Source organism: Nycticebus coucang, chromosome 17 (assembly GCF_027406575.1).
Source record: "Nycticebus coucang isolate mNycCou1 chromosome 17, mNycCou1.pri, whole genome shotgun sequence".
Classification (NCBI taxonomy): Eukaryota; Metazoa; Chordata; class Mammalia; order Primates; family Lorisidae; genus Nycticebus; species Nycticebus coucang.
The window spans coordinates 31,779,685-31,804,177 of record NC_069796.1 but is presented as its reverse complement, the minus strand read 5'-3'; the positions used below and the strand labels follow the sequence as shown (position 1 = coordinate 31,804,177).

General features: G+C 46.5%; 1 protein-coding gene across 3 annotated transcripts in view; it reads left to right on the top strand.

Annotated features, from left to right (window-relative positions):
* The first annotated feature begins 4,048 nt into the window (after positions 1-4,048).
* Positions 4,049-24,493, top strand: part of FSTL4 (follistatin like 4) — a 432,774-nt gene continuing 412,329 nt past the window's right edge. For 2 of the 3 annotated variants that reach the window (XM_053567331.1, XM_053567329.1), the window contains exons 1-2: positions 4,106-4,289; positions 12,000-12,135. In XM_053567331.1, the coding sequence (XP_053423306.1) occupies positions 12,010-12,135 (126 nt within the window). In that variant the 5' untranslated portion in view covers positions 4,106-4,289; positions 12,000-12,009. Of the gene's footprint in view, positions 4,290-11,999; positions 12,136-24,493 lie in introns of all 3 variants that reach the window. The other variant, XM_053567330.1, reaches the window with a different exon arrangement.

The window sequence follows — 24,493 nt, the reverse complement described above, 5'->3', positions numbered from 1 at the left end:
AGCAACAAAAAAAAATAGCCAGCACTGTGGCGGGCACCTGTAGTCCCAGCTACTTGGGAGGCTGAGGCAAGAGAATCACTTAAGCCCAAGAGTTGAGGTTGCTGTGAGCTGTGATGCCATAGCACTGTCCGTGGGGGACATAGTGAAACTCTGTCTCAAAAAAAAAGAATAGAAGCTCCCTAAGGTAAGAGTTCACTTTTTTGAATAATATCTTTTATAAGAGGGTTGGAACATAGGGTTGTGACAAAAATTTGTTCATTTTCTTCCCTTCTGAACAAAGGCAGTTGGTGCCTCCCTTGGCTCTCCCCCATACGTTCCTTCCGACATCTCTCTCTGCCCTCAGTGGGATGTGGCACTCTGTGGCTTGGACGCCTGGCGTTGTCATCCCAGATTCTCCTTTGTGCACACTGAATTCTTAGAGTAGCAAAACTTAGTCGCTTCCTGTTTTCAGTGCCCTTCTGAGGCCCGTGGTGCCATTAATCCTGCACCTGAGAGTTTAATGGGAATTTTGTCTCAGGAACGTGGCCATGGTGAAGGATTTTATTGTTCATTTCTCTCTGCTTTCACCATTCACAATGCCCTTTCCATCACTGCCTCTTCTCATTCATCCCAACTTCTTAATTAAGATTCCTACTCTACCCCACTCTTCCTTGCTTTGAAAACCTTCCCCAATCACAATTACCTCTTGAATAAATACCTTATCTCCATGCCAGGGCTGCTTTTCTTCCTAAACAAAATTGAAAATAATTATTTGTATATGATTTCACATCTAGGATTTTATACTTTTAATGTCTATAGTCCCTCAATTTTTAGATGATGAAATGAATCATCATTTTAAAAGTCAGCATTAATATTAAGTTTACAGGAAACCTTTTAACATCATGGCTCATTTTAGATCAGAGTAGTCCTAACTTCTATAAATACTAGCAAAATAAAGGCATAGACTTTCAGAACTGAAAATGCTCTTTGAAGTTCAATTAGTATGACAGCGCCCCACCCACCTATCCCCAACTCCCACTTGCCAGAGGAGAAAACAAGATGCAGAGAAGGCGTGACTCACCCAAGCTCGTGGAGCCTTAGAGGGGCAGAGGTAGAAGACAGGCCTAGCCCTGTGCCTCCTTGTCCAGGGTTCTCCTAAGCACAAGGCTGCTTATTCCATAAACTGCATGGTTTGAATATTTACAAAGACATTTTTTTTTTTTTTTTTTTTTTTACAGGCACCAGAATGTTAAATTACTCATGACAAGGAAGACTGTTTCCTGACTTTTCCCACCTTTTCATGCGACTTCCTAGTCTGGCTTCTAAGGGGTACCTCTGGAAACTTTGATCAGCCCAGTATGGGCCCCTATGTGTAACCTGCCCCACAGGCTAGTGATACAGACACTTTTGATTGAATCTGGAGAAAGTCCCTTGATCCCATGGCTCTGTGTCATCTCTGAGTATCCTGATGTGCTGCTATAGTTCAAAATGGTCTGTAGGAAACACACGTTGTTTGGCAGTAGTTTCATCAGATGGTTGTGTTTGGGGCAAAAATAGAAGTAGAAAAAAGACAGGAGGCTGAGGCAGGAGGGTTGTTTAATACAAGGAGTTTGAGGCTACAGTACATTAGGATTGCACCTGGGAATAGTCAATTATACTCCAGCCTGGGCAACATAGTGAGACCTGTGTCTCTAAAACAAATAAACAACAAACAAAAATAAATAAAAGAATAGAAATAGAAATAAAAAAAGATTGTAAACTGGTAAAGTAAAAAAAAATGAAATCTTTAAATTTTCTGATTTTGTGAAAGTGTATTAATGACTTTCATTTGTCTCTGAGTCTAATCTGAAGCATTTGCCAAAAAATACTGTGGGATTAGGGTGGGGGCTGAGAACAGCAATCTGAATTTATGTTTCGTTTTCACTCTCACATTTCAAACTTACTGAATTGGATGATATTTACATGAAATTGAAAACTTAACCAATTTTTATCTCGGTGTGCTTGCAAGTTCTGAAACAGGGTTTTAGGGAAATTCCGAAATTCTCTGTGTGAAATACAGCCTATTTTCCAATTTGGGGTATATTATTAAATCAAAATTGCCCTGAGGGGTAAAGCACAGAGCAATTCAAGGAGGTGCCAAGGTCTACTGGCATCTGATGCCTCTTCCCTGGAGTTTTGTTTTATTTTGTCATTCACATTTCACCTTTTTTATTCCAAGCTGACTTTTAATTCCTCTCTTATTTTATGCAAGGTAGTCACAATAGCTCACTTCAGATGTTAACATTATCTCTAAGGGATATTCCATACATCTGGTTTGCAGCAACTACATTCTTCCACTTCTATGGAAACTTTATGAAGTTCAGTGCCTATTCTCTGCAGTAAACAGAGCTATTTCTGATCTATAGACCCAGACTTACATGTGACCTTGAATTCTTAAAAAAAAATACACAAAATCCTGCTTTGATTATGCAATAAGGACACTAGGTGATTCAGGGACTTTGTGCTCAGAGCTGAGAACAGAAATCTGCTTTTCCAAACACCTCACCGACTGGGAGGGGAGCTGAATCCAGCCTCTGAACCATGGTGCAACGTCCGACTTATAGTTAAATTTTGGACCATGTTTCCAAACTTCCCTGCTTCCTTCTTTATGCTCAGTCTTTCTCTTCTTTTTCCCTAGATGGAAAGTGTCATCCCTTCCCCAGTCCCACTGTGGAGAATCTGGACTGTAGCCAGCCTCAGACATTCAGTCACGGATGGCCTTGGCAAAAATGTATGATCTGAGACAGCATCATGCCAGCCAAGGCCCAGGGGCACTGAGGATGGAGTTGCCTTTAACCTTCAGGGTACAAATCATGGTATCCACGTGGGAAGTCACAGCAGATGGAGACCTGGAAGTCACCCAAGTCTTGCCCAAACTATCCTTTCACAGATGGGAAAACGGATGCTTACAACAGATAAGACTGGCTCTGTGTCATACAGTTGGGCATGGAAAAGGGAGAACTAGATCCCAGACCCAACTGTGAAGGCAGGATGATACTGGCCCATTCACTTCTGTATGCCTAGCAACTAGCACAGTGCCTTGTATATAGGAGGGGGTCAGTTGAGGAAAATCTGTTGAAGGAAAGAACAAATGTAACACCTCTCCCTCCATGTCAGCCTTATCATTCTTCCCCTTTTCCTGATATTTAACTAACATCCTCAAAAAAGCCTCTCTGTCCTTTTCTTTAGGCCAGGAGAGATCACAGAAGCATGGACAGGACACTGTTCCCCTAAGCCAGGAAGGCAGCTGGTACCCACACAGCTAGAGCAGAAGGCAGGCCTTCAGAAATGCTCCTGGCTAGGGTCTCCCACCTAAATTTGGCACCAGACTGAGGCTACTTGTATGACCATTTGGAAGACAACAGTTGTTTACAAAAGTGTTTCCAGTTTATCTGGGAACCAAGACTGATTTCAAAAGCTGTGGATGTTGAAGGGGGATCCCGAAAAGTTTGGGAGCTCCAGACTTGAGGATGGGGTCAGATCAGAGAAAGTGTCTTGTTCTTAAGGGATAAGACGAGACCCTCTGACTAGGCAAATGCCAAGTATCTGGAAAGGTTCTGCAGTTGAGAGAGGGCAGATTCATAAGAGAGAAATAAAACTTTACTCTTTCACAGGTTGTTGGTTCTCAATGGAGAGGGAGTGACACCTGATTTTGCCTCCAGAGACAGCGGTCTTGTTGTGGTGTGCTGGCCCGCTGGAGCTCCACAAGCAATGGCCGCTGAGATCAGTTGTTTACCTTGAGAGAACAGCCTTGGGGAACCTGGCCTGGAAAGGAGCCTTAGAGGAGAGTCGAGGAGAAAAGGAGGTTGTGGTCAGCCGACCTCCGCTCTAGCCCGCGGCGGCAGCTCTGCTCCTGGTACCCTCCTCCCGGGGCCGACACGGCCTCGGCGCGCCCGAAGTCCTCCAGCCCCGCGTGCGCGCCCGGTTGCTCCGCGCACCTGCCGTGGGCGCTGCGCTGGTCTGACCGGCTGGCGGGCGGGCGGCGCGCACAGGTGGCGGCGATTGGGCAGGCGGGGCCCGGAGGGTGACGTCACGGGCTCCGGTCCCGGCGGCAGAAATAGGGCAGCCGCGGCTGCGGTGGCATAGCAGCGGGCAGCGGCGGCTCAGAGAGCTGGAGCCTTGACAGCTCCAGAGAACCCGGGACCCGCCGACAGCCGGAGAGACCGACCGAAGGACTTGGGGCCGGGTCGCCGCGGCCGTGGCCACTGGGCGCTCCCTCCTTGTCGCCCGAGTCCGGCCACCTGGTCTTCCCCTCGGCCCCGCCGCCTCAGGTATGCAGGCGGGAGCAGCTCCAGAGCGGGCGTGGGAAGGGGGCCAAGCTGCTTTTGCCTCTACCATCAATCCCGCTGCGCCCCCCGGGTCCCGGCGCCCGCGGCCCCGCGTCTTGCTGCAGGGCCCGGCGCGGGCGCTTCCTTGTCCTTACTGCCCGCGCCAGGAGACCTAAGTTTGCCCGCCGCCGCAGGCACGAGACCACCGGGGCGGGGATTGCCAGGGTGACCCTGGCCAGGGCTAGGTCCCGAGGTAAAGGCTGGGGCGCCGAGTGGCCGGGATCTGCGGTGGGGATCCGAGTGACCCGGCTGGCGCGCGGGGCGCCACACAACACAGCTCGGGCGAGCCCCAAGCTCGCGCAAGGCTCGGAGACGCTGCAGGTGCCGCCCTTGGGCTCGGGACCCCAGCAGCCCCAGAGGAGCAGGGAGAGTGCAGTCCGTGGGCTCAAACCCGTGCCCTTGGCTCGGGACTGCGAGACGGATATTCTTAGCACTTCAACCTCCCCCTGTCCCTGCCGTCTCCCCAGCTCTGCGGGGAAACTTGCGTCTCTTCGCTGCAGCCCGAGGGGCCCCGCGCCTCTTCTGGCCCTCACTTGGGGTCTGCCACCTAAGAGGCTGGGGATGAGGGAATCGGGCATGACCCGGCGCCAGGCAGCCCCCGGCTCGCGTTCTGCCGAGCGGGTCGCCGTCCAGGGCTAGCAGCGAGGGTCACCTGCCCGGGAGTCTCTAGGGGGCAGTTTGTTCTTGGGTCTTGGTCCTAACAGAGCTTGTACTGTGGGTGGGTGATCTCCGCCCCTCTTCTCGACCAGTTCCAAGTTTCAAGGACACCTAGACGACGCCAAACGCTGCGCTTCGGGCGTGTGTCCCCTCGAGTTTGAGGAGGAGCTCAGCGCTAGTCTTTCGGGCTCCCTGCAGCTGACAAAGCGGTGCCAACCCGTGGCCTGCCACCTGAGGACTTCGGAGGCGGCCGCAACTCCTGCGGGAGCAGACGCCCGCGGAAGCAATAGGGTTTCTTTCTCACTGCGCCCGGAACGTGGCCCGCGCCCCGGCAGCGCGTCCTTCTGCGGGAAGTGCCCGGGGCCGGCTGAGCTCGGCCCACGGAGTTGTCCCCAGGTGCTGTCCAGCGGACCTCACTCCCGGTAACTGTCCCTGACACTGATGAATTGCGCTGCCATAGCCTCTCTCCTGCTACCCTCTAGGTGTCGCTTCCGCCGAGGTTTGCGGGAAAGAAAAATTGCGCCAGTAGCTTGGTCTGTTCCTTCGTAAATTTGTTGCAAGCTTGTGCACCAGGAATTGTGCTAGATGGGGACCCCGAGGTACAAACATCCGTCCACGTTCTCTGGGCCAAACGAAAGCAGAAATTCAATAAGAGGTAGAACTGGCAGCCAAAATGTTCACCGAGGATGGGACTGTACCACGATCTGTGAGGGGAAAGGGGGAACCAGGAAGCCGTTAGGACAGGACCTCTCTAGAAAGTGCTAAGTTATTTCCCTAACGCTAGGTTTGGGGGCAGCCAGAGATGATGTTTAACAGTGTCATCTTAATCCTCGGCGGGCCAATTTCTGTGCTGGTCTCTTCTGGTTCCCAGAGCAGGTTCTGGCTCTGGCCAGTGGTCCAGTGGAGGGTTCACCTGGGAAGTAAATGGTCAGGAGTGTGAGTGGTGTGGCTTCTGTGACACGTGAGCCCCAGCAGCTCTCAGGTGGTAGCTCAAGCCTAGCCCCTGAGGCGCCCTGCAGGACCCACGTCTGCCTCCTGTCTTCATACGAGGAGGCACTAGACTGTTCCGCCACACTCTGCTGAATGTTAGCTTTCTTCCTCCCGTCCTCGAAAAAAAAAGACACTACCCTCTCCCAAGACTTGAGACTGAGCCAAAGGTCAGGCAAGAAAATAGCCCACTTTGATGTAATGTCTTAAAATTGCTCATTAAAGTCGTCCCAGTGCCTTTTTTTCTTAGTATTTCATGATCATTCTCAATTTTTGTTGATTCCAGGAAGGCTTTTTTTTTTCTTCTGGAAAAGGGGCCAGCTTGTTCTTCTAGGCATTGGGGGATCTTTTATCCTTCCGGCTGTCCCTTGAAGGTGGGTGAAGTAAGGGGAGGCTGATTTTCTACCTTGACCAGTCACTCAGGATTCTCTTCCTTTTCTAAGGCTGTGGGATTTCTTTTAAAAGTGACCTTCATTTTATGCTCTTTTGTTTGGCTTAACACTCTATTCCAAAGACTGGCACTGAATAGTAAGAATTTTATAAAATGTACCTTAATTCCTACCTTGCCTCTTTTGAGTATTTCTCTGCAAACACAACCTACTTGAGTTGCTTGTGTGTGGTCAGTTGTATGCTTCTTAATGAAATTGGGTAGCTATTTCAAGAACACATCTCTCCTTATAGTTTCTGTCTCTTAGTGCCGGACACAGGGCATGGAACTTCAAATAATACAGAACTATAGTCAAGAAAATGTGCTACTTAAAGGGTGGAATCTGAAGGTTGGAAGGATGAGAGTTATTAGAAGTCATACCTGTGTATGTGCTAAACTTCATAGCAAATAGGAATGTCATAGATTCATACAATGCACGTAAAATAATTTTGGCATCTAATTTATCAAGTGTTGGAAGAATTAACCAATGCTATAGAGTAGATCATTAATAGGAAATGCAATTTAACTTCATTACAGCTTGCTGCAAGGTTATCCTGTTATATTTCCATGCCTAATTTCCCCTCGTTGGTATTTTAGGGACTGTCTTAGGAAATGTGAACCACTTTCTTTTCCTCAAACACTCATAAATCAAAATCAGGGTCCTAAGCCTTTCAGGAGAAACTGCCATGTGGCTTCCTGGTTTCAGGTTGAAGTTGATATGGCTTTTTTCTTAACATTGGGCAAACACATAGAAGAGGACCGCAAAGTTTTGGGGGTCCCTGTGGAGTCCTGATTGTTGATTGCTAGCATGCCCTGTGTGTAAAATGCAGCACACCTAATGTGGTTTGCTAGAACAGATACTTTTTCAGTTGTACAGGTTAGGAATACAGATGCCTCAGAGTCACACATCTGGCTGTTTTCATGGCTTGGCGACATTGCTTTCCACCAAATCATCTTCAGAATTTCAGATTCTGTTGTTTACGAAGAGAAGCCATTTTTGTATGGTAATCCTTAATGGCTGGTAAAATTACCAAATTCTGGATGAGAGGCTGAGAGAGAGAATTAGTGGACAATGTCTCCAAAGCTCTCAGGGCCAGAATTTCCATTCTTCCCAACATGGCTGGCTCCTAGAATAGCAAAATGAATTTTGTGTTAACCCAACACTAGTTCAGTGGTTGTACTTCTCTGGCCTCTGCACCTAGTCAATAAAGACAGCTTACGTGCCCAGGTGTGTTCTCTGGGAGGGGCCGATTTTGAAATTTTCATATTAAAGCCTATTTCTAATGATCTGCATTCTTTTGTCATGCTTTTTCAACTTTCTTCAAAAAGGAAGTCAGTATCTGGAACATTACGTTGTGCTAATTTGTAGTACCTCTATAATTTCAAATACAAATAAATAACAGCACAGATACCAGCTTGTTTATGACACCAGAAACTCTTGTTGTTTTCACGAGGAGAAGGTAGACCATCTAGTGAGGCTCCTTCTGCACTGGGAAAAGCAAAATCTGGCTGACTAAACAGAGATGGCCAACTTGTATGTACTCCGGGTATAAGTGTGTGATAATGTCAGGGACCAAACAGTTGCCTCAGGAGCAGGATGCTTGGTTTGTCATGACTCCAAACTTTGCTCGAATTCTTCAACCTTCTGGGCCTCTGTGTGGCAGCCAGGTAAACACTTGCTTCTCCTAGCCATGGGGTAATGTTGAGGCTCTGGTGGGAAACCACAGGGGATGCAACAAAATACCTCTCTTCAATAAGATGTGATTATACTTTATGAGTAGTTTTGAAGAAAAAATAGTCACAGATCTTTATAGGAGGACAATCCCAGGTAGATCTATAATTAATGCTTAGGACTTAGCAAGGATTAAATGAAATTTCTTTACCTAAATTGATCTCAAAAGGAGCTCTAGGTTGTAAAAGAAGGTTTGTGACCTTTTTAATGACACCTTCCCAGTTCTACAATGGGGAGAATCTTGCATTCTCCTCTATCTGAAGGCCAGTGGGGCTATTTGAATTTGGGGAGTAATTAATTTGTTTGCAGATCCACTTCCCCAGAGTGACTCTCTTTACCACATTGGTACTTCCTGTGAACTGAAGGGCATCCTCACTGCTGGGGATCCTGTGCTTTTTCTCCTGACTTTTGTTGTTGTTTTTTTAATCACATTCTTTTCTCATCCCATAAATCAAGGAGCAATGAGGGTGTGGAGGGTGTGCTGAGCCCCCCTCCACCCCATGCCCAGTGCAGTGCAGGAATTGAGGGGAAGCAACTTGCCTCTTGCCCCTCGTTCTGCCTTGGTTGGAGCCATGGCAGCTAGAGGAGAGCAGTGCTTGGCAGTTTTCAGAGGAAAGGAGAGACATGGGGCTCAGGGCCTCCTATCTTACTCTATGTGGATCAAATGAAACCCATCAAACAAAAAACAACTGTTAATCAAAATAAAGTATTGCTAAGTGTTGGCAGGCAGCACAGGATGGGGGTTAAGAGCGTAGATGTCAGGGTTTCACCTGGCCTGGAATCCCAGTCATTTATTAGATGGCACCTTCCTGGTTCCATAATAGGGAGATTCTTGCATTTTCTTGCCATGACCTTGTCAGGGTACTTAACCTCTCTGTGACCCTATCTCCTCTGTCATCTGACTAGGGGATGATCATTGCCCTCCTCGTGGAGTAGAAAAATGAGGATTATGAGTTAACCTATAGAGTGTTTAGAACAGTGCTTAACACAGTAATTGCTATCTAAGTGTTCACCAAATAGATCAGTGGTTCTCAACCTTCCTAAGGCTGCGGCCCTTTAATACAGTTTCTGTGAGTCACGAGAAAAAGATGGTCTTTTTCAGAATCGCTGAAAAAGATGGTCTCTATTTGGTTATTAGACAGAACATCGAAATTGATTTAGACTCAATGTGAAGTCTTTTTTATGAATGGAACTGTCATGAAACTTGAGTTGTAAATTTTTGGGCTGTTGCTGCTGTAAATGGGATGAATTGTCAGTCACTCTAAGTATAAAATGACATCCAAGACACACTCATGGTGCAAATGAAATCAGAGCTGGTGGCCAAACTGAGCTAAGCTTTACAAAGAAGCTGCCTAGGAGTGAACCAGCAGTTGGCCTTGTTCACATTTCCCTGTCTCCAAGTAAAAACTTGTAGGACATCTCAATATAAACCAGATAAAACCAGTGTCAGCTTTAGGTAGCGTTCCAGGCTTGGAGTTTGGGTTTCCTGAAACTCAACTCAGAAACAGCTATTTTAATACCTGCAATCTGGATGTATCTTCTTAAATGAAGCAATTTGAGGCTTGCCAAAGTAACGATCGAAATGAGTGGGTTTTATTTTGATGTTATCCATTAATAATACATCAGACATAATTGATCTTAGATTACTAGACAGATTAAAAATTAAATACTAGATTTTGTGGCTTATGTATTTCATAACTGCAGGGATTGACATCTGTATGGTACCTAGAATAAATTTTTTTGTCTTGCTTTTTTAGTTTATTTAGACTACAGAGCATAAAAAGGAAAAAAAGCAGACCTTGATATGTGCACTTACTTACTGTATGAGCAATGTTTGGTAGTGGCTAAGTAGGGAAAAATTAATAAGACAGTAAGAAACAGTGTCTTTCTAGTTCTAATTGAAATTACTAAATTGCTGGTGTTTAAAAATTACCAAAGCCCAGGAGCTGCCTACTGTAGTCTCTGGAAAGTGGTTCTGGCTTTAGAAGAGGATAATTTATGAAGAGTAGAAATTATTTTAGAAAATATTTTTAGAAAAACCAGTTGCAGTTAGGGGAAAGATGTTTTTATTCTCTCTTAGTCCTGATTGTGATTTTTTTTTTCCTGTTCCTTGTCTCTGTTAGAAATCACACATCCTAACTGGAGCACTGGATCAGGAGTGCAGAGTTGGGTGGGTGCTGGTAATGTGACGGTCCTCTCCCAGGCAGTGGTGGAAGTGGCACTAGTCCTCTTAAGGCTGCCTTTCAGTGCACAGCAGGTGCTGATAGTGGCATGACTGTGACCTTCACATTATATTTACTGACCTCCCAGACTGTTTTCCCAGTAGCTCAGCCTTGCCAACGGATGTCAAAGAGGAATGACCGAAAAGGGAGATGTAGGAATGGGAGCCTCTGGACTATTTTTAAAAGAGGACGCACATTCTCTGCAAAGATAGTCATACCTTATTAACTTGCCTTTTCTTAGGCCAGTGTTATATGCCCACAATTTTTCCTCTGACTTTTCCTCCCTGTGGGCATTTCTGTCTTAAGCTGGAGACATAAAGCAAATGTGGAGAGGCAGCTCTATTTGGATGTGGAAGGCAGCCAAAGGAAACCTGGAATGTAGCAAGAGTGTATTTGTTTGATATCTCTGGCCTCAGCACTGGTGACTGTGTGACAACCCCTACCCCTTTGCTTGGAGTAGGGATCCTCCAAAGCTATTGACTATGGGAGTGAGCAGGGGTGGACCCTCAAGCAGGCTATAAGGTCCCTCAAGCACCTGCTTGTTTCTGACTTGGAGCCTTCTCTGGACAAGCCCCAGGCCGGGCCATAGTAGGTGCTGGCCTCCAAGGAGCTCGGCGTGTCTTCATCTGGCCAGCCATTATCAGAATACAGTGCGGACCACACATGATTAAGCACTAAATTGTGTGATGCCTGCAGAAATCAATAACGCCTGAAATTTCCTTGAGTAAGAGGTGTAAATACTTCATGTTGAGTTCTATTTGGTTACGTTTCATAGACAGATACTGAAATTATAGTTAGAATGTGTTTAGAGTGGAAACATTTTTCCCCAAAAAAGTGCAGCTAACTGTGCAAATGGAATAGCCTGTGTCCTCATTTCATTAGCACGATTAGCAGAAGGCCCAGCACCCAATAGGTGCTTGAGTATTTGTTGTAGCTGATCCTTAATTTTCTCATCCATGTAATTCTTTGGTTACCTTGAATTGCCCATTTTTTGTCTTTTAGAACTTTAGATAATATGATAAAGTGAACCTCAGGAAACATCTAGAAGTTTATTGAAATTCCATTATCACTGAATGCTTGGATTCTGCTACAAAAACGATTAATATACTGGACCTCATGATGCCATTTTGAAGCTCATTGTCTTGTAAACTGAGGTGTCAGCTACAAATGAAGTGTCATAGATTTAACCTAATTTCGAGATGGCATTTCTTGAACACTAATTGTATGCCCAGCCCCAAATGCTTTCTTAGGAAACTGAAGCATGGATATATAGGAACATAATAGAGTTGATCCAGCTGTCTCATTATGGTTTTTTCTTATAAATATAGTAGTTGTGGCATTTCAAGTGGGTTTGTACATAATGGCATTTATAGAGTTTTTACTATATATTTGACTTTGACTCTTTCAATCATCACAAAAACCCTACAAGGTACATATTGTTGTCTCCATTTTAGACATAAGTAAACTAAGACTCAGAAGTAATGTAATTTCTCCAAAGTAGAACAAAAGGGTTGGTGCTAGGATCTAAACCCAGGTTTATCTGATTCTGGGGTACACCTACTAACTCACTGTGACTTGCTACACATCTTACAATGCTTAGTTCTAAGCGTTTGTCATTTTCTCAACAGACTCAACAAAATGAAACCAGGAGGCTTTTGGCTGCGTCTCACCCTGCTCGGGGCCTCTCTGCCAGCGGCACTGGGATGGATGGACCCAGGAACCCTCAGAGGCCACCATGTGGGTGTGGGGGAGTCACAGATGGAGGTATAGTCAAATACCAGCTGATATGACATGTCAAACTGATTTATTTTTCATGTTATAGTATCTGATTTCTCCTCCACCTTTAGTTTAGATCGATTAGACCACAATGTGAATTAAAAAAGCATTCCCTGGCTCCGTGCCCATAGCTCAGTGAGTAGCCCAGTTCAAGCCCAGCCCAGGCCTGTGAAACACCAGTGACAACTCCAACCAAAAAATAGCTGGGTGTTGTGGCAGGTGCCTGTAGTCCCAGCTACTTGGGAGGCTGAGGCAAGAGAATCGTTTAAGCCCAAGAGTTAGAGGTTGCTGTGAGCTGTGATGCCATGGCACTCTCTACCTAAGGGGACATAGTGAGACTCTGTCTCAAAAAAAAAAAAAAAATAGCATTCCCTTTTTGGTGGGGGACATAAAAAAGCAGCATCTGTTGATATGGACAAGAGGTTTATATCATGATATGAGTAATGGCTCTAAAATCTCTCAAATGCTGCGAATATATTCCAGAACCAAGCTTTACTTGCATGGTTAGTCTTCCACAAAGACCCTCAAGTAAATGGCCTTTCTGTATACTTAATAAAACACTGAAAACACAGACTAATAGGTGGAGCACACCCAGGTGAATTAATGAAGTGTTTTCATTATAAAATTTGTTGTTAAAGAAATGGGCTACTTTTCAGGTATATAGATAAAAAGAACCAGACTGAAAAAGAACTGGCAAGTGGAGGTCCTCAGGGAGACTGCTTTAATGAACAGATAAAAATGATTAATGGCATGTTAGGTATATAATATGAATGCTTCTAAAGTGCTTGAAAAACTTGTTCTCAAATACCTCCTGAGAGAGTCTAGATGTACTGCTAATTGCTTAGTGAACTCTGATCTTAAGTACCAAAGGGGACTCATAAACTGCAGCCTCGTCCTGCTCAAGGTGGTAGGCCCCATGAATTTGGGGTTTGTGGGGGGTACAGTTTTCCTGCAGAAAATGCCTTGTGTATGGTGAACCTTAATAAATGACTACACTCTTTTATGAAATCCACCTGGGATTTTCTCAGTGCCGTGACAAATAACAATTCTTATCAGGGAGGTTTTCAGGGCATTCTTTTCTCCTTTTGTCTTCTTTGATGCCTGCCCTTCTCTTTTTCTCTGTCCCTGTTTCCTGTCCTGTGGAATAAGAAATAAAAATTACCTCAAAAAGTCAACATTGCCAGAGAGCAAATGAGGTTACACAGGGTATAGTAGGATTAATGCATTATTTGATCAAAAGACACGATTTCTCTTTCATTATTACTTAATTGTAATGCAATCCCAAACCTACAAGCCTTAATCTTTGGGGAGCTTCAGAAGTAATTTAATGCGTACTTTTCCTGCTGAAATTAGTGTGGCTTCCTCCTTTGTGGTGAGCAGATGATTAAATAGAAACGCTATATCTCTCCCGTCTAAATCCATGAAGGACGCAACTTAATGCTCTTTGGAAAGAGCCTGGAGGCTGACTTGCTGGTGAGAACAGCATTTCCCATATGGGACTGGCTTTATCATTATTGTCATATCCATACAAAGGGAAATGATGGCTTAAATCCTACAAATATATTGTTGAATATTTAATAGCAAAGCAAACAGCAAGCGTACAGGTATGCTTAGTCTTGTTACTATTGGGGCTCATTGGCCCACTGTTTTAAATCACTAATTTCAATTAAAAAGTCAAGCTAATTAAGATGGGATTTAGGTGGAGATAAATTGAAGGTAAGTTTATATCAACCTAGGGTCTCTTTATCTCAGCCGTTAATACCCTAATTCTTTGTGTACCACCCAAAAAGAGCAGGTGCTGCTCATTCTGAGTAGGTAAGGCTTTTTGTTTGGGGTTATTCACACACACACTCACACACACACACTCTCACACACACACACACCCTTAGAGCTATTGTCTTTAAGTCCAGGAATGTTGCTGCTTCAGGAAAGGGATGTGCTGACTCTGCAGATTCTGGAATGCGGGAACAACTGCCCTATTGATCATATTTTCTTTTTCTTTTGCCATAGCTCTTGCTTTTGCAGTGTTATAACTTCTCATTGAGTCTGCCTGTATCAGTGATTAAATGAGATGATGATAATTCGGAGGGGCCTGGTACATAGGATGGCCTCTGTAAATGTTTAGCTGCACAGTGTGGACACATCGGCTGAGCTTGATCACACTCTACGCAATCCCCTCCGCCCACACCCCCGGGGCCCCGGGGCCCTTACTCACCTGGGTCCTCCTGCCTGACAAACTGTCTTTTCTTCCCATGTCTGAATCTTGTGCCCTCCTCCAAGGCCCAGGTCTGTTTCTTCCCTTTTCTCCAGAACCTTCCTTTGGCTACTTTGGGTCACATGTGGTTTCTTTCTCTGAACTCTTGGTCCTTCCTTTCTTCTTCTTTTTATTCTTACCATTTTTATTTTAGCCTATGAATGAAGCCTTTTATGTTCTCTTCCTCACAGCATCCAATATTTTGTGAGCAAAGTAAAGGCTCAATGTGTTTTTAAGCCAATCAATACTTACATGACATTTGTTACTGGTCATGAAGTCACCCTGGTGCTTTCAAAATTCACATTAGGCCATCAGGTTTTTAAGTACATGGCATCTTTGCCTGCATGGCAGGTTTGCTGCCCGTGGGGACATGGATAGTCTCTCCAGCACACCTGTGAGTGTTTACAGGCCAGGCAGTCTTGTGTACTATCCGCATCCAGGATGGTCCTTGTGTTAGAGTTTCTGGGTAGTTTCTCCTTAGAATTGTAGTTATGAATATATCCATAACTCACAGCCCAGACCATATTAAATCAGTTTCCTCAGTCTTATTTCCTAGAAAAGTCCAAACCAACAAAGTTTCCCGAGCGACTCTAAATAAACCAAAACACTTCTTCAGGAACCACATATTAAAATGAGCGTGCTTCCTTCCTACTAGCAGCTCTTCACAAAATACTCGTTAACTTAAGATTCTTAAAGTACTTGGGAAGCATTAATAAGGTTTGATTTGCCTTTAAGTAATTATACCAATTACTTAAGCGTCCTAAGGGTAAATAAGAATAACTGACCACTGTGTGTGTGCTCACATATTTTTAAAGCAATTTTGTTTTATGCATAAAGACTGCAGTGGGAATAGCTTCAAGGAGTTTACTATTTTCCAGACATAGATAACAAGAAATGCAGCTGGGTGGAGTGCCTCTTTCATAAGAGTAGAGTGACAGAACGTGGCCTAGAATGCTAATATAATTCTGAATTCAAAGTAAACAAGTCTCAGATGTACAATGTATTGAAATTCTGAAATGTTATTACATTTTCCTCCCTTTCCCCTATATAGATGCTCCTTGACTTATGATGGGATTATATCCTGATAAACCCATTTTAAGTTGGACATACTGTAAGTCAAAAAGGCATTTAATACATCTAACCTTCAAAACATCATGGCCTAGCCTGTCTTTAGCGTGCTCAGAATGCTGACAGTAGCTTATGGGTGGGCAAAATCGTCTAACAGAAAGCCTATTTTTAAATAAAGTATTGGACATATCCTGTAATTTATTGAATACAATACTGAAAGAGAACAACACAGTGGTTGTGTGGTCCTTGAAGTATGGTTTCTACTGAATGTGCATTGCTTTTGCACCACCATCATGTTGAAAAATCCTAAGTCAAGCCATCCTAAGTCAGGACTCATCTGTGCTTGGGCTAAGATAAATGCAGTAGTAAAACCAATATTGGTAGAATTTTATATTTCGGAAACCAAGGAACCAAGAAAGAGTGAGAAGTGATGTGGCAGCCTCCAGAGAGCTGACCTGCTTTTGACAGGCTGGCATTTGTGGGAGCCCCCCACTTCCAGCACCAGGGTCTGACTCACTCGCTGGGCTCTGGGATTGAATGGTGGCCATTACATCCTTCATCCATTTTATATAATGTTTTGTGAATTATCCCTACCATAGAAGATACACAGTCATGTCCTAAGTACCTATAAATGTTAATATTAGTTCTTTTTATGATAAAATTGTTTGCCTTGTAGGCCTCAGTGCTTATAGACCAGAGGTAGACATTGAGCTCAGACACCATGTGTTTTTGCCATTTGCAAACTCTCTCAATGTAAAGTCTTCGAGAGAAAACCATGTAGGGTGGTATCAGCTAATGTGAGCATGATCCCCTCCTCCCTAGCCTTGGGGGTCAGCCTAAGAAGGCATTGATCCTACCCTGGCGATCTGCCCTTTCCCCTGTCTGTGAGCAGTGGCCCCAGACACAGATGGCAGTCATGGTGCCCGTCCCCACAAAGGCAGCGTCTAATTGCAGAGTCCCTAAATGTCTCTGGCTTCTCTCTGCCTTGGTGGGCCATTCAGGAGTACTTGGGCTACAAGACTGGGCATAAAATCTTTCAAAACTATTTTATAGTATTTTCATATTCTATTGACTTTAAGGTAATGTCCCCATCCTCTGCCGCCCTTCCTGGTGAAGTTCTCCTCCCCAGTACCCAGGCCCCTGAGCACTCTTTTTGATTCCTGGAGAAGAGCAGCTTGAGGTCTTCCCGTTGGTGTCTCTACTTATTCTGACCCTTAACCCCACTGTGGGCATGAAGAAAAGAAGCTCCCCACCGTGAGCAGACAGGGGTGGAGGCTGGATTTTCTGAGCCTCACCTGCAGGCCGGCATACGTGCCTCATCTGTGTCTTCTGCAGTACCATCTTCCCAAGCTCTCACTGCTCTGAGTTCTAGTATTTGACTCGCTTTCGAACAACATGAGATTCGGGGCAAGGTCTCTCAGCAAGAGGCGAGAATAGCCTTACTCCTAGGGCCACGGAGGTTGGGATTACAAAGAGCACCCATTCACAGAGCTCCAGGACTTCTGCTGCAGGCGTGGTGCCAACTATGGGGACAGGGGTCCTCTTCTCTGGGTCCCCAACACTCACCCATGGTTCTCTGCTAATTATTCTGAGTCAGAAAGTAGGAGTGGTTTCTTAGGCAGACCTGGGAGGTCACACCCTCCCGCCTGCAGATGCACAAGCATATCCATAATTTTTTAGGTGATTGATGGTAGCAAATCCTTCCAAGTTTTCAGGGGCATTGGGATAAGCCCATTCTCACTTACAAAAGTAGTGTCAGCTGTTCTCTTGACTATCAATGTGCTTGTGGATGGCCTGGGATCTTATTAACCTGCAGGTTCTGGTGCAGTAGGTCTGGGGTGTCTGGGATGGGTCCTGAGAGTGTCAGCTCCAGGTGGTTTCCACACTTCTGATCTCAGAGGACACTGGACAGAAGAGCCCTGGAGAAGGTTTCCCCAGCACTGTGCATACAGGCGAGAAGGAAAATCGTAGTTCGATGGACACTGGCATTTGTTTTTTTGTTTGCTTGTTTGTTTGTTTAGCTCTTCTGACATGACGATGCTGACTGCAGGCTGTGGTCATGCTGGGAAACAGCTTGTTGAGACTGGCGTGGGGGGCAGGTGAAGAGAAAGGTGAATTGAAGCAGACTGGGCTAGAGAGTCATTTTTGCCTGTTTTCCAGCATGTGGGCAGGTAACCTTAGATCTCTGAACCCATGGATCCTATAGGGTGTGTCTGTAGGTGGTTTAGATCCTAAGGGAAGTGATTCTCCATGCTGAGGCTTAGCAAACACCCCATGCCCAAGGACCACCAACAGGCACTTCCCCACCAGCGCACCACAGCACCCATACTGGTGTCCTGCTCCATCTCCATCCCTAGGGCTCAGACAGGCTGACTTGGGGACATGCACTGCTGGGTGAGTGCTCTGTTTTGGAGGTTTGGGGATTTTTTTGTTTGTTTTGGCAGTTTTTGGCCAGGGCTGGGTTTGAACCCACCACCTCTGGCATATGGGGCCGGCACCCTGCTCCTTTGAGCCACAGGCGCCGCCTGGAGTCTTGTTTTTATCTTTATTCTGGGACAGGGGAAGTCACTCTTTGTTCTTTGTGTTGGGTGTTTATCTTCCATCCCCATTCGCAGCCAGCCCTTCTACTCTGTACCAGTTAGCACACTGTGTGCCCCTTTAGTATTTTGAGATCATAGTTGACAGAATTTTAATTGGCCCTGAAAAGTTCTGTGACCGGGAAAATGAGCATTTATGAGTTCACAGAAAACCATTATTTTTCTTCCTCTTAATTTCGCATTTGCTCATCTAACTACTTTATTCACGCCTCTGCTGCTAAATAATGTGCACTCTTCTCGGAAACTCCCCACCCTTGTAATCAGGACTTCAGGCCATGCATTGTAAATGGGGCTCCAATCCCATATGGGGGGGAGTCAGCAGTGTCAGGCCTGCCAGGCCCCAATCATCTGCCTGATTTATCCCTCTGCCTCGTGGGTTATTGCTCCAGCTTCCCATTTAGAGAGAAGTGAAAGCCGTGTTGGTGTCGGGCAGGCTCTGACAGGCCCCATGTAGTGGGCTCTGCTTTTCTGTCCTGCCAACGCTGAGCCATTGTCCTTCTGTCTCCACTGCTGTCATCTCTGCCACATGGCTCCGGGGTCTTATCTTGTCACCAGCTTCCTGCGAGGCAGGGAGTACTGGTTCTAGAAATGGAAGGTGTTGTATGACGTGGGCCATGTACTCAGAGCAGGTGGCCTGGGGGACACTGCCGTGGGAGCTGGCACGTTGGCGCCAGTGCTGGGGGAAGAGGCACCCCCAGGTGCTCGAGGAGCCATCTGTCCCTGTAGCCTCACCACTCTCCTGATGAGTAGCCGTTATTTGGGGCATTTCAGCCTGAGGCATTCCCTTGAGTCAAGAAGGCCTGGCAAGAAAAACCCAATTCTTCCCTCCTAATAAAAGGCAGCCTTGTTTTACCCCCTGCCAGTGGGTTAGAAAGAAAATAAGGGATGCTTGCTCTTGCTGGTGTGAAGAATAGAGTGTCAGAGGCCTGTGGGGCTGGGTCTTCCCTTAGTTACAGGAGGAGTTTGGCTTGGCAGGGGCGAGACCCTTATGGTGGCTGAGGGAGAGCCGTCTGTCCTTGATCTGTGGGGCGTTCTCCGTGGCACTAATTGCTTGGTAGTGCATCTAGATGGAGCGCTTGGTTTTTTTTGAGACAGAGCCTCTACCCTGGGTAGAGTACTGTGACATCACAGCTCACAGTAACCTCCAACTCCTGGGCTCAAGCGATTCTCCTGCCTCCGCCTCCCAAGCAGCTGGGACCACAGGTTGCAGCCTATTTTTTGGTTGCAGCCATCATTGTTGGTTGGTGGGCCCGGGCTGGATTCAAACCTGCCAGCTCAGGTGTATGTGGCTGGTGCCTCAGTGGCTTGAGCCACAGGCGCCCAGCCAGGAGCGCTTGGTTTTAACCCTCCTGCATGTTCCAAGAAGGCCTTGAGTGTAAACTGAAACCCTCCTGGAGGTCATAGCTAGAGGTTTTGTTAAAATACCTTAAAGTTTGATATCTTGTGGTACTTAGGTCTGGCTTTAGAGAGTGTATGTGTATATTTATCTTTGTAAGAGTTGAGAAGGGGGTGTCTCCCCTCTTTCTTGCTGAAGTCCTTTGCAGAGAACCAGTGGTGCCCCCAGTGAGCCTCTGCAGTGGCTCACAGAAGCACTTATGCGGACCACCGCAGACCAGCCTCAGAGGTGATAGACACCAAAACAACCACCCAGGCTTGGGCCCCAATGAGGGGCCTGGGCCTTTTCAGGCAACATATCTTCCCCAGTGCAGGTGGGAAGTGCTCTGGGTGGCTTGGTCGGCTGGTGGTGGGGCAGGCTGCTGGTATGGGCAGCCTATAGGTGGCTCTTAGGCTCTGTAGAGAAACCGTTGCTGTTCCCTCCTCATTGAGCCCTGTTGATTCTCACCCCACATGTTTTACACCCCCACTTTCTCCTTCAGGGTATCTGTTGTTTTAAATCCCAGTGTTCAGTTTTGTCTGCCAGAGCTGAATTGCTTCTTCCTGCGCTGTCTGTGCTGCTGCCTGAGGACTCCCTGGTGCTCAGATCAGGGGCCAGCTATGTCGTTGAGGGAGTCACCTACCCTCTCAGGGTAGCCATGAGTACAAAGTAGGCAAAAATAGCACCATTTCACAGTTGTCATGAGAACTGAGTCGTGTGAGGGTGGCGCCTGCTCAGAACATGACAGTAGGAGCTGTGGTTTTGTGTCCATCTTCTCAGAAACCCAGGGAGTCCTCAGCAAGAAGACCACTCACCTCTCCTGCACAAGGGCCTCACATGTTAACCTCGGCTGCAGGAGTTGTCACTGTGGATCAGAGCGGGGCAGCTCGTGGGGCGGGAGGGTCCTCTTTCTGCCAGATGGTAAGTATCCTGGGATCTGGGCCCCCGTGTCCAGGATCTTCAAGTATTTGTTGAGTAAGTGAAGAAGTCACCTTTCATTATTCATTGTGTCATCATGTAGGGTTTAAATAGAATACCTTGAGTTTCTAGGACTTCTTACAGAAGAGATCCCAGGAGGTCATCACTAGACCGCCTTTAACTTCTACTCTGGTAGAATCCTATCACAGTTTCAAGTCTTCTCAACTTTCTTACTGAACCAACAGAGGCTTCTGAGAGTCCTTTAGGCTGCGTGTGTGGGTGTGGGATGGGATCCTTGGCTCAATTGCTATCCCCTTCCTAGAATAGTTTTTGGGGCCTGCCTGACTCTGGATATTTCTTCTTTGCAGAGGCCAGAATCACCAACAGGCAATGAGACCTTTGCCAAAAACATGAACCCAGAGAGTGAAGTGTAAAGTCAAACAATGATGTTCTGTTTGTGCTTAGAATTTGCGAGGTCAGTAGATAGTCTATGGCTCCAGGGAGGATGGCTACAACTGTCCTTACAAAGCAAAGGAATGGAGAGGTGATGGGAACCAAAGTTCTCTTCTGAAATGTCATTAAATAGGTGAAAGACTCAGTGGCTTTCCTTGACACTAGTCTTAGGGCAATTGGACTGAAAGCTTGTTTGAGCTCTGCTGTCATTGAAAGCTTGCTCTCTAAAGAAACCAGAACTCTTTTCCCATTTATTTCCCTTTTTAGCCTTGCATTTACAATGTGCCTTGGAAACTTTTCCTATAGGAAAGACCTGAGGTTTCTGTGGTTCTGATGCCACATTTTGAGCATCCATTCCAGGCAGACAGGCTTTCTTCTGAGAATGTTAGGAGGTGTCAAATGGCAGAGCCTGCCAGGTACATGCTCTCATTGTAGGGGCTCTAAAATATGTCCTGGGGTACCTCCCTTTACTCCACCCTTTTATGTTTGGTTGTTACTGCCATTTTCACATAAGCACTGGCTGTAAAGAATGGGCTTCTCAGCCACATTGGCAGTGGCTTGGCAGTGTGGCTTAGGATTTTGTCTTTGTGTCCCAAAGCAGAGCTTCCTGTTTTGACCTGCTTGTAATACCCCTACCTAAATGGGTCTCTGCGCCCTGGGCTGTCTTGGCCAATTGGAACATCTAATTGTCCTACATCTTAGCAATTAAGAGGTATCTACTGAGCACCCAGCTGTGTACTTGGCCTGTGATAGGCCTTGGCCGAGTGGTTGACGAGAAATGGATCTGTGTTTCCATCATTGAGACTTGAGGACCACCGGGGTGTGGGGCAGGGGCAGGAGCAATTAGTTGTTACAGAATGGATTCTGAGTTAGCAAAAGGAATTAAATACCTTTGTCAGTTAATGATCTTTTCTAACCTATATACAGTGACTAAATTAAATTCTCAACTTTAGCCTAAAGAAAATTAAGTATATTTATTGAGTGACGAAGAAGGAAGTAATACCTGCCTCCTCCATCACCAGACCCTGGCCCTAAGGCAAGATGCTTACTCTCATATCCAGACATTTCTTTCCACAGGGTTCATGTGGCAAATAGCACATCTGGTCTTACCCAGGCCCATGACTTAGACCCTCTGGAGGCTCCCAGGGATAGTTTAGAAATCAGAGGAAGCTGAGGACTGAGTGTCAGCTGCATAGGACTGATGCCGTGCTGAGTGCAGCAGTCCTCTGGGTATGCTTGCCTTCCAGGGTCTCCAGGCCCTCTCCCTGAGGTGGTTCCGCCTGCTGTGGCAGTGTCCTTCTTGGCTCAGTAACTCCTAAGTCCCACTCAGAGGACTTGGGCTGGCAATGGAGAGATGGTGGATGCTCATTATTGCTTTCACAGTGCCATCTTGCTTAGGGTACTACAACGTGTGACATTACCACTCCCGTGCCCCAAATCTTCATCCCTTGCTGTGAGTCCCATCTTAAGCCAGGTGTCCAGCTTGATTGATGGCAGCCATTCATCTTAGTCCATTTGGTTTTGCCATAAAGGAAGTACCTGAGGCTGGGTAACTTATAAAGAAAAGAGGTTTATGTGGCTCGTGGTTCTGCAGGATGTACAAAAAGCATGGCCACTGCTCTGTCAAGGGCCTCAGGCTATTTTCACTCATGGCAGAAAGCAAAGGGGAGCTGGTGTGTACCAATCCCATGGTCAAAGAACAGACAAGAGCAGGGAGGGTGCCAGGTTCTCTTAAATAACCAGCTCTCCTGGGAACAAGCAGAACAAGAACTTGGTCATCACAGAGAGGTGGCACCTGCCATTCTTGAGGCACGCCTCCCATTAGGCTCCGCTGCCAGTGTCGGGCATCAAATTTCTACATGAGGTTTGTTGGGGGGACAAACGTCCAAAACCATAGCACAGTAATCCTTAGGACTGAAAACACTTTCCTGGCCATGCTGACTAGATTTAAGGTTATCTGTGATTCATCATACATTCTAGATGAAAACTGTACGTAGAACTTAAATCTAAACTCATTCAAAATGACTGTTCTAATGTTACAAGTAAAGATAGTCATGAACTTCGCTCTACAGGAGATTCCTGTCTGATATCTCACCCTGGGAAATCTTAGGAGAATAAAGAGAGAATAATCACAAACAGCTTTAAGAAAGTAGTGAGCATTAGAGGCAAACAACTCATGTGGTACAAAGTGTCTTCAGTTAGCAGCGTGGGCCAAGCCGTGGGTGAGGTGAGAGCTTAGAGCAGAAAGGCGCTGGGTGGGAGGCGGGATTGGGAAGGACCCCTTGGAGGTGGAGAGGCTTAGAGAAGATGTCTAGGATTGGGGTGGGCAGAGTATATTAAGCATTTAAGGAGAAGAAACCCTCTGAGTATAGGTGTGGGGTAGAATAGGGCCATATCTGGTAGGAGGGGGGAAAAGAAGATGCTGGAGTGGGTTTCTGGGCCTGCTGTCTAGGTGAATCACTGGGGACCAGGAGCAGAATCACCTGCTAAGGTGCTCATGTATAAAGATGGGTTACTATGAGGCCTCAGACATTCTTCTAGAGCAAATTTTGCAGGATGGCCTGATGAGCTCAGGCATACAGGCACTAGCAGCCTATCTCTCATTCTCCACAGGCCACACCATCCCCCCTCCATTTCCCTCCTGTTTTCTCCGGAGACTGGCATTTCCGCAGAGCTGCGAGTCCCATCCTGCTATCTCCAGCCAGAGTGTGGTATTATATTAACACTGTCATCACAGGAGCCTACAGTTGGGGGCCCTGGGCTGTCTCACTGGAGGTCAGTCTGCGCCTTCTCATCCTCGAGGGGAGAATCTTGTTGGCTCAGCTTTGGGAAGTGTCTGCCTGGTCCACTTGCCTATGGCCAGGGGGCAGGTCCTGACAGGCAAGGATGTGTTCAGGGGCTCTCCGAGGAAAGGATGGGTGCAGCGCTGGGCAACTCCCGAGAAAGAGCAGAAGGGCTGGTTCATCGTAGGTGGAGGACAGCTGCCGAGGCTGCAGAGCCAGCCTCAAGCCTCTCAGCACGCTCTCCGGGGAATTCAAGCAAAGGTTTTGGAAGTGTGGGGCATTTTATGGGGTTGAGTTTTCAGGTCTTCAGAAGGGTGTTGGCTGTGGCAGGAAGGCCTGCCTGCGAGGTGTTCATTTTGAGTGCTTTAGCTTTGCCTGCCTCTTTCTACCTTTCTCACCAACCTGGCCTGTTTATGTCTGGGCAGCTCGGAAGCTGAGCTTATTTATCCCTAGGAGACCTCTACAGCTAGGCTGTAACACAGGCTTAGTCTTCAGGGGTCAACTCACCTCTTGCCAGTCACCTCCTGGTGCCTGTGCTCCCAAGACCTGTGCTGTAGTTGGAATGTGTCTCCCTTAAACCATGTGTTGAAAACTTGATCCCCATGGCAACAGCTTCGTGAGGTGTTTGGGTCATGAGGGCTCTATCCTCAGCAATGGACTAATACTGATTTTAAGAGATCTCCAGGCTATGATTTGGTTCAGTTTCTTGCTCTCTCTCACCATCTCTTTGCCCTTCTGCTCTGGGGTGATGCAAGCAAGATGGCCCTCACCAAATGCCAGCCCCTTGATCTTGGATTTCCCACTTCCAGGACTGTGAGCCAATACATTTCTGTTTGTTATAAATGACCCAGTCTTAGATATTTTGCTATAGCATTGCAAAATGGACTGATACAGCCTG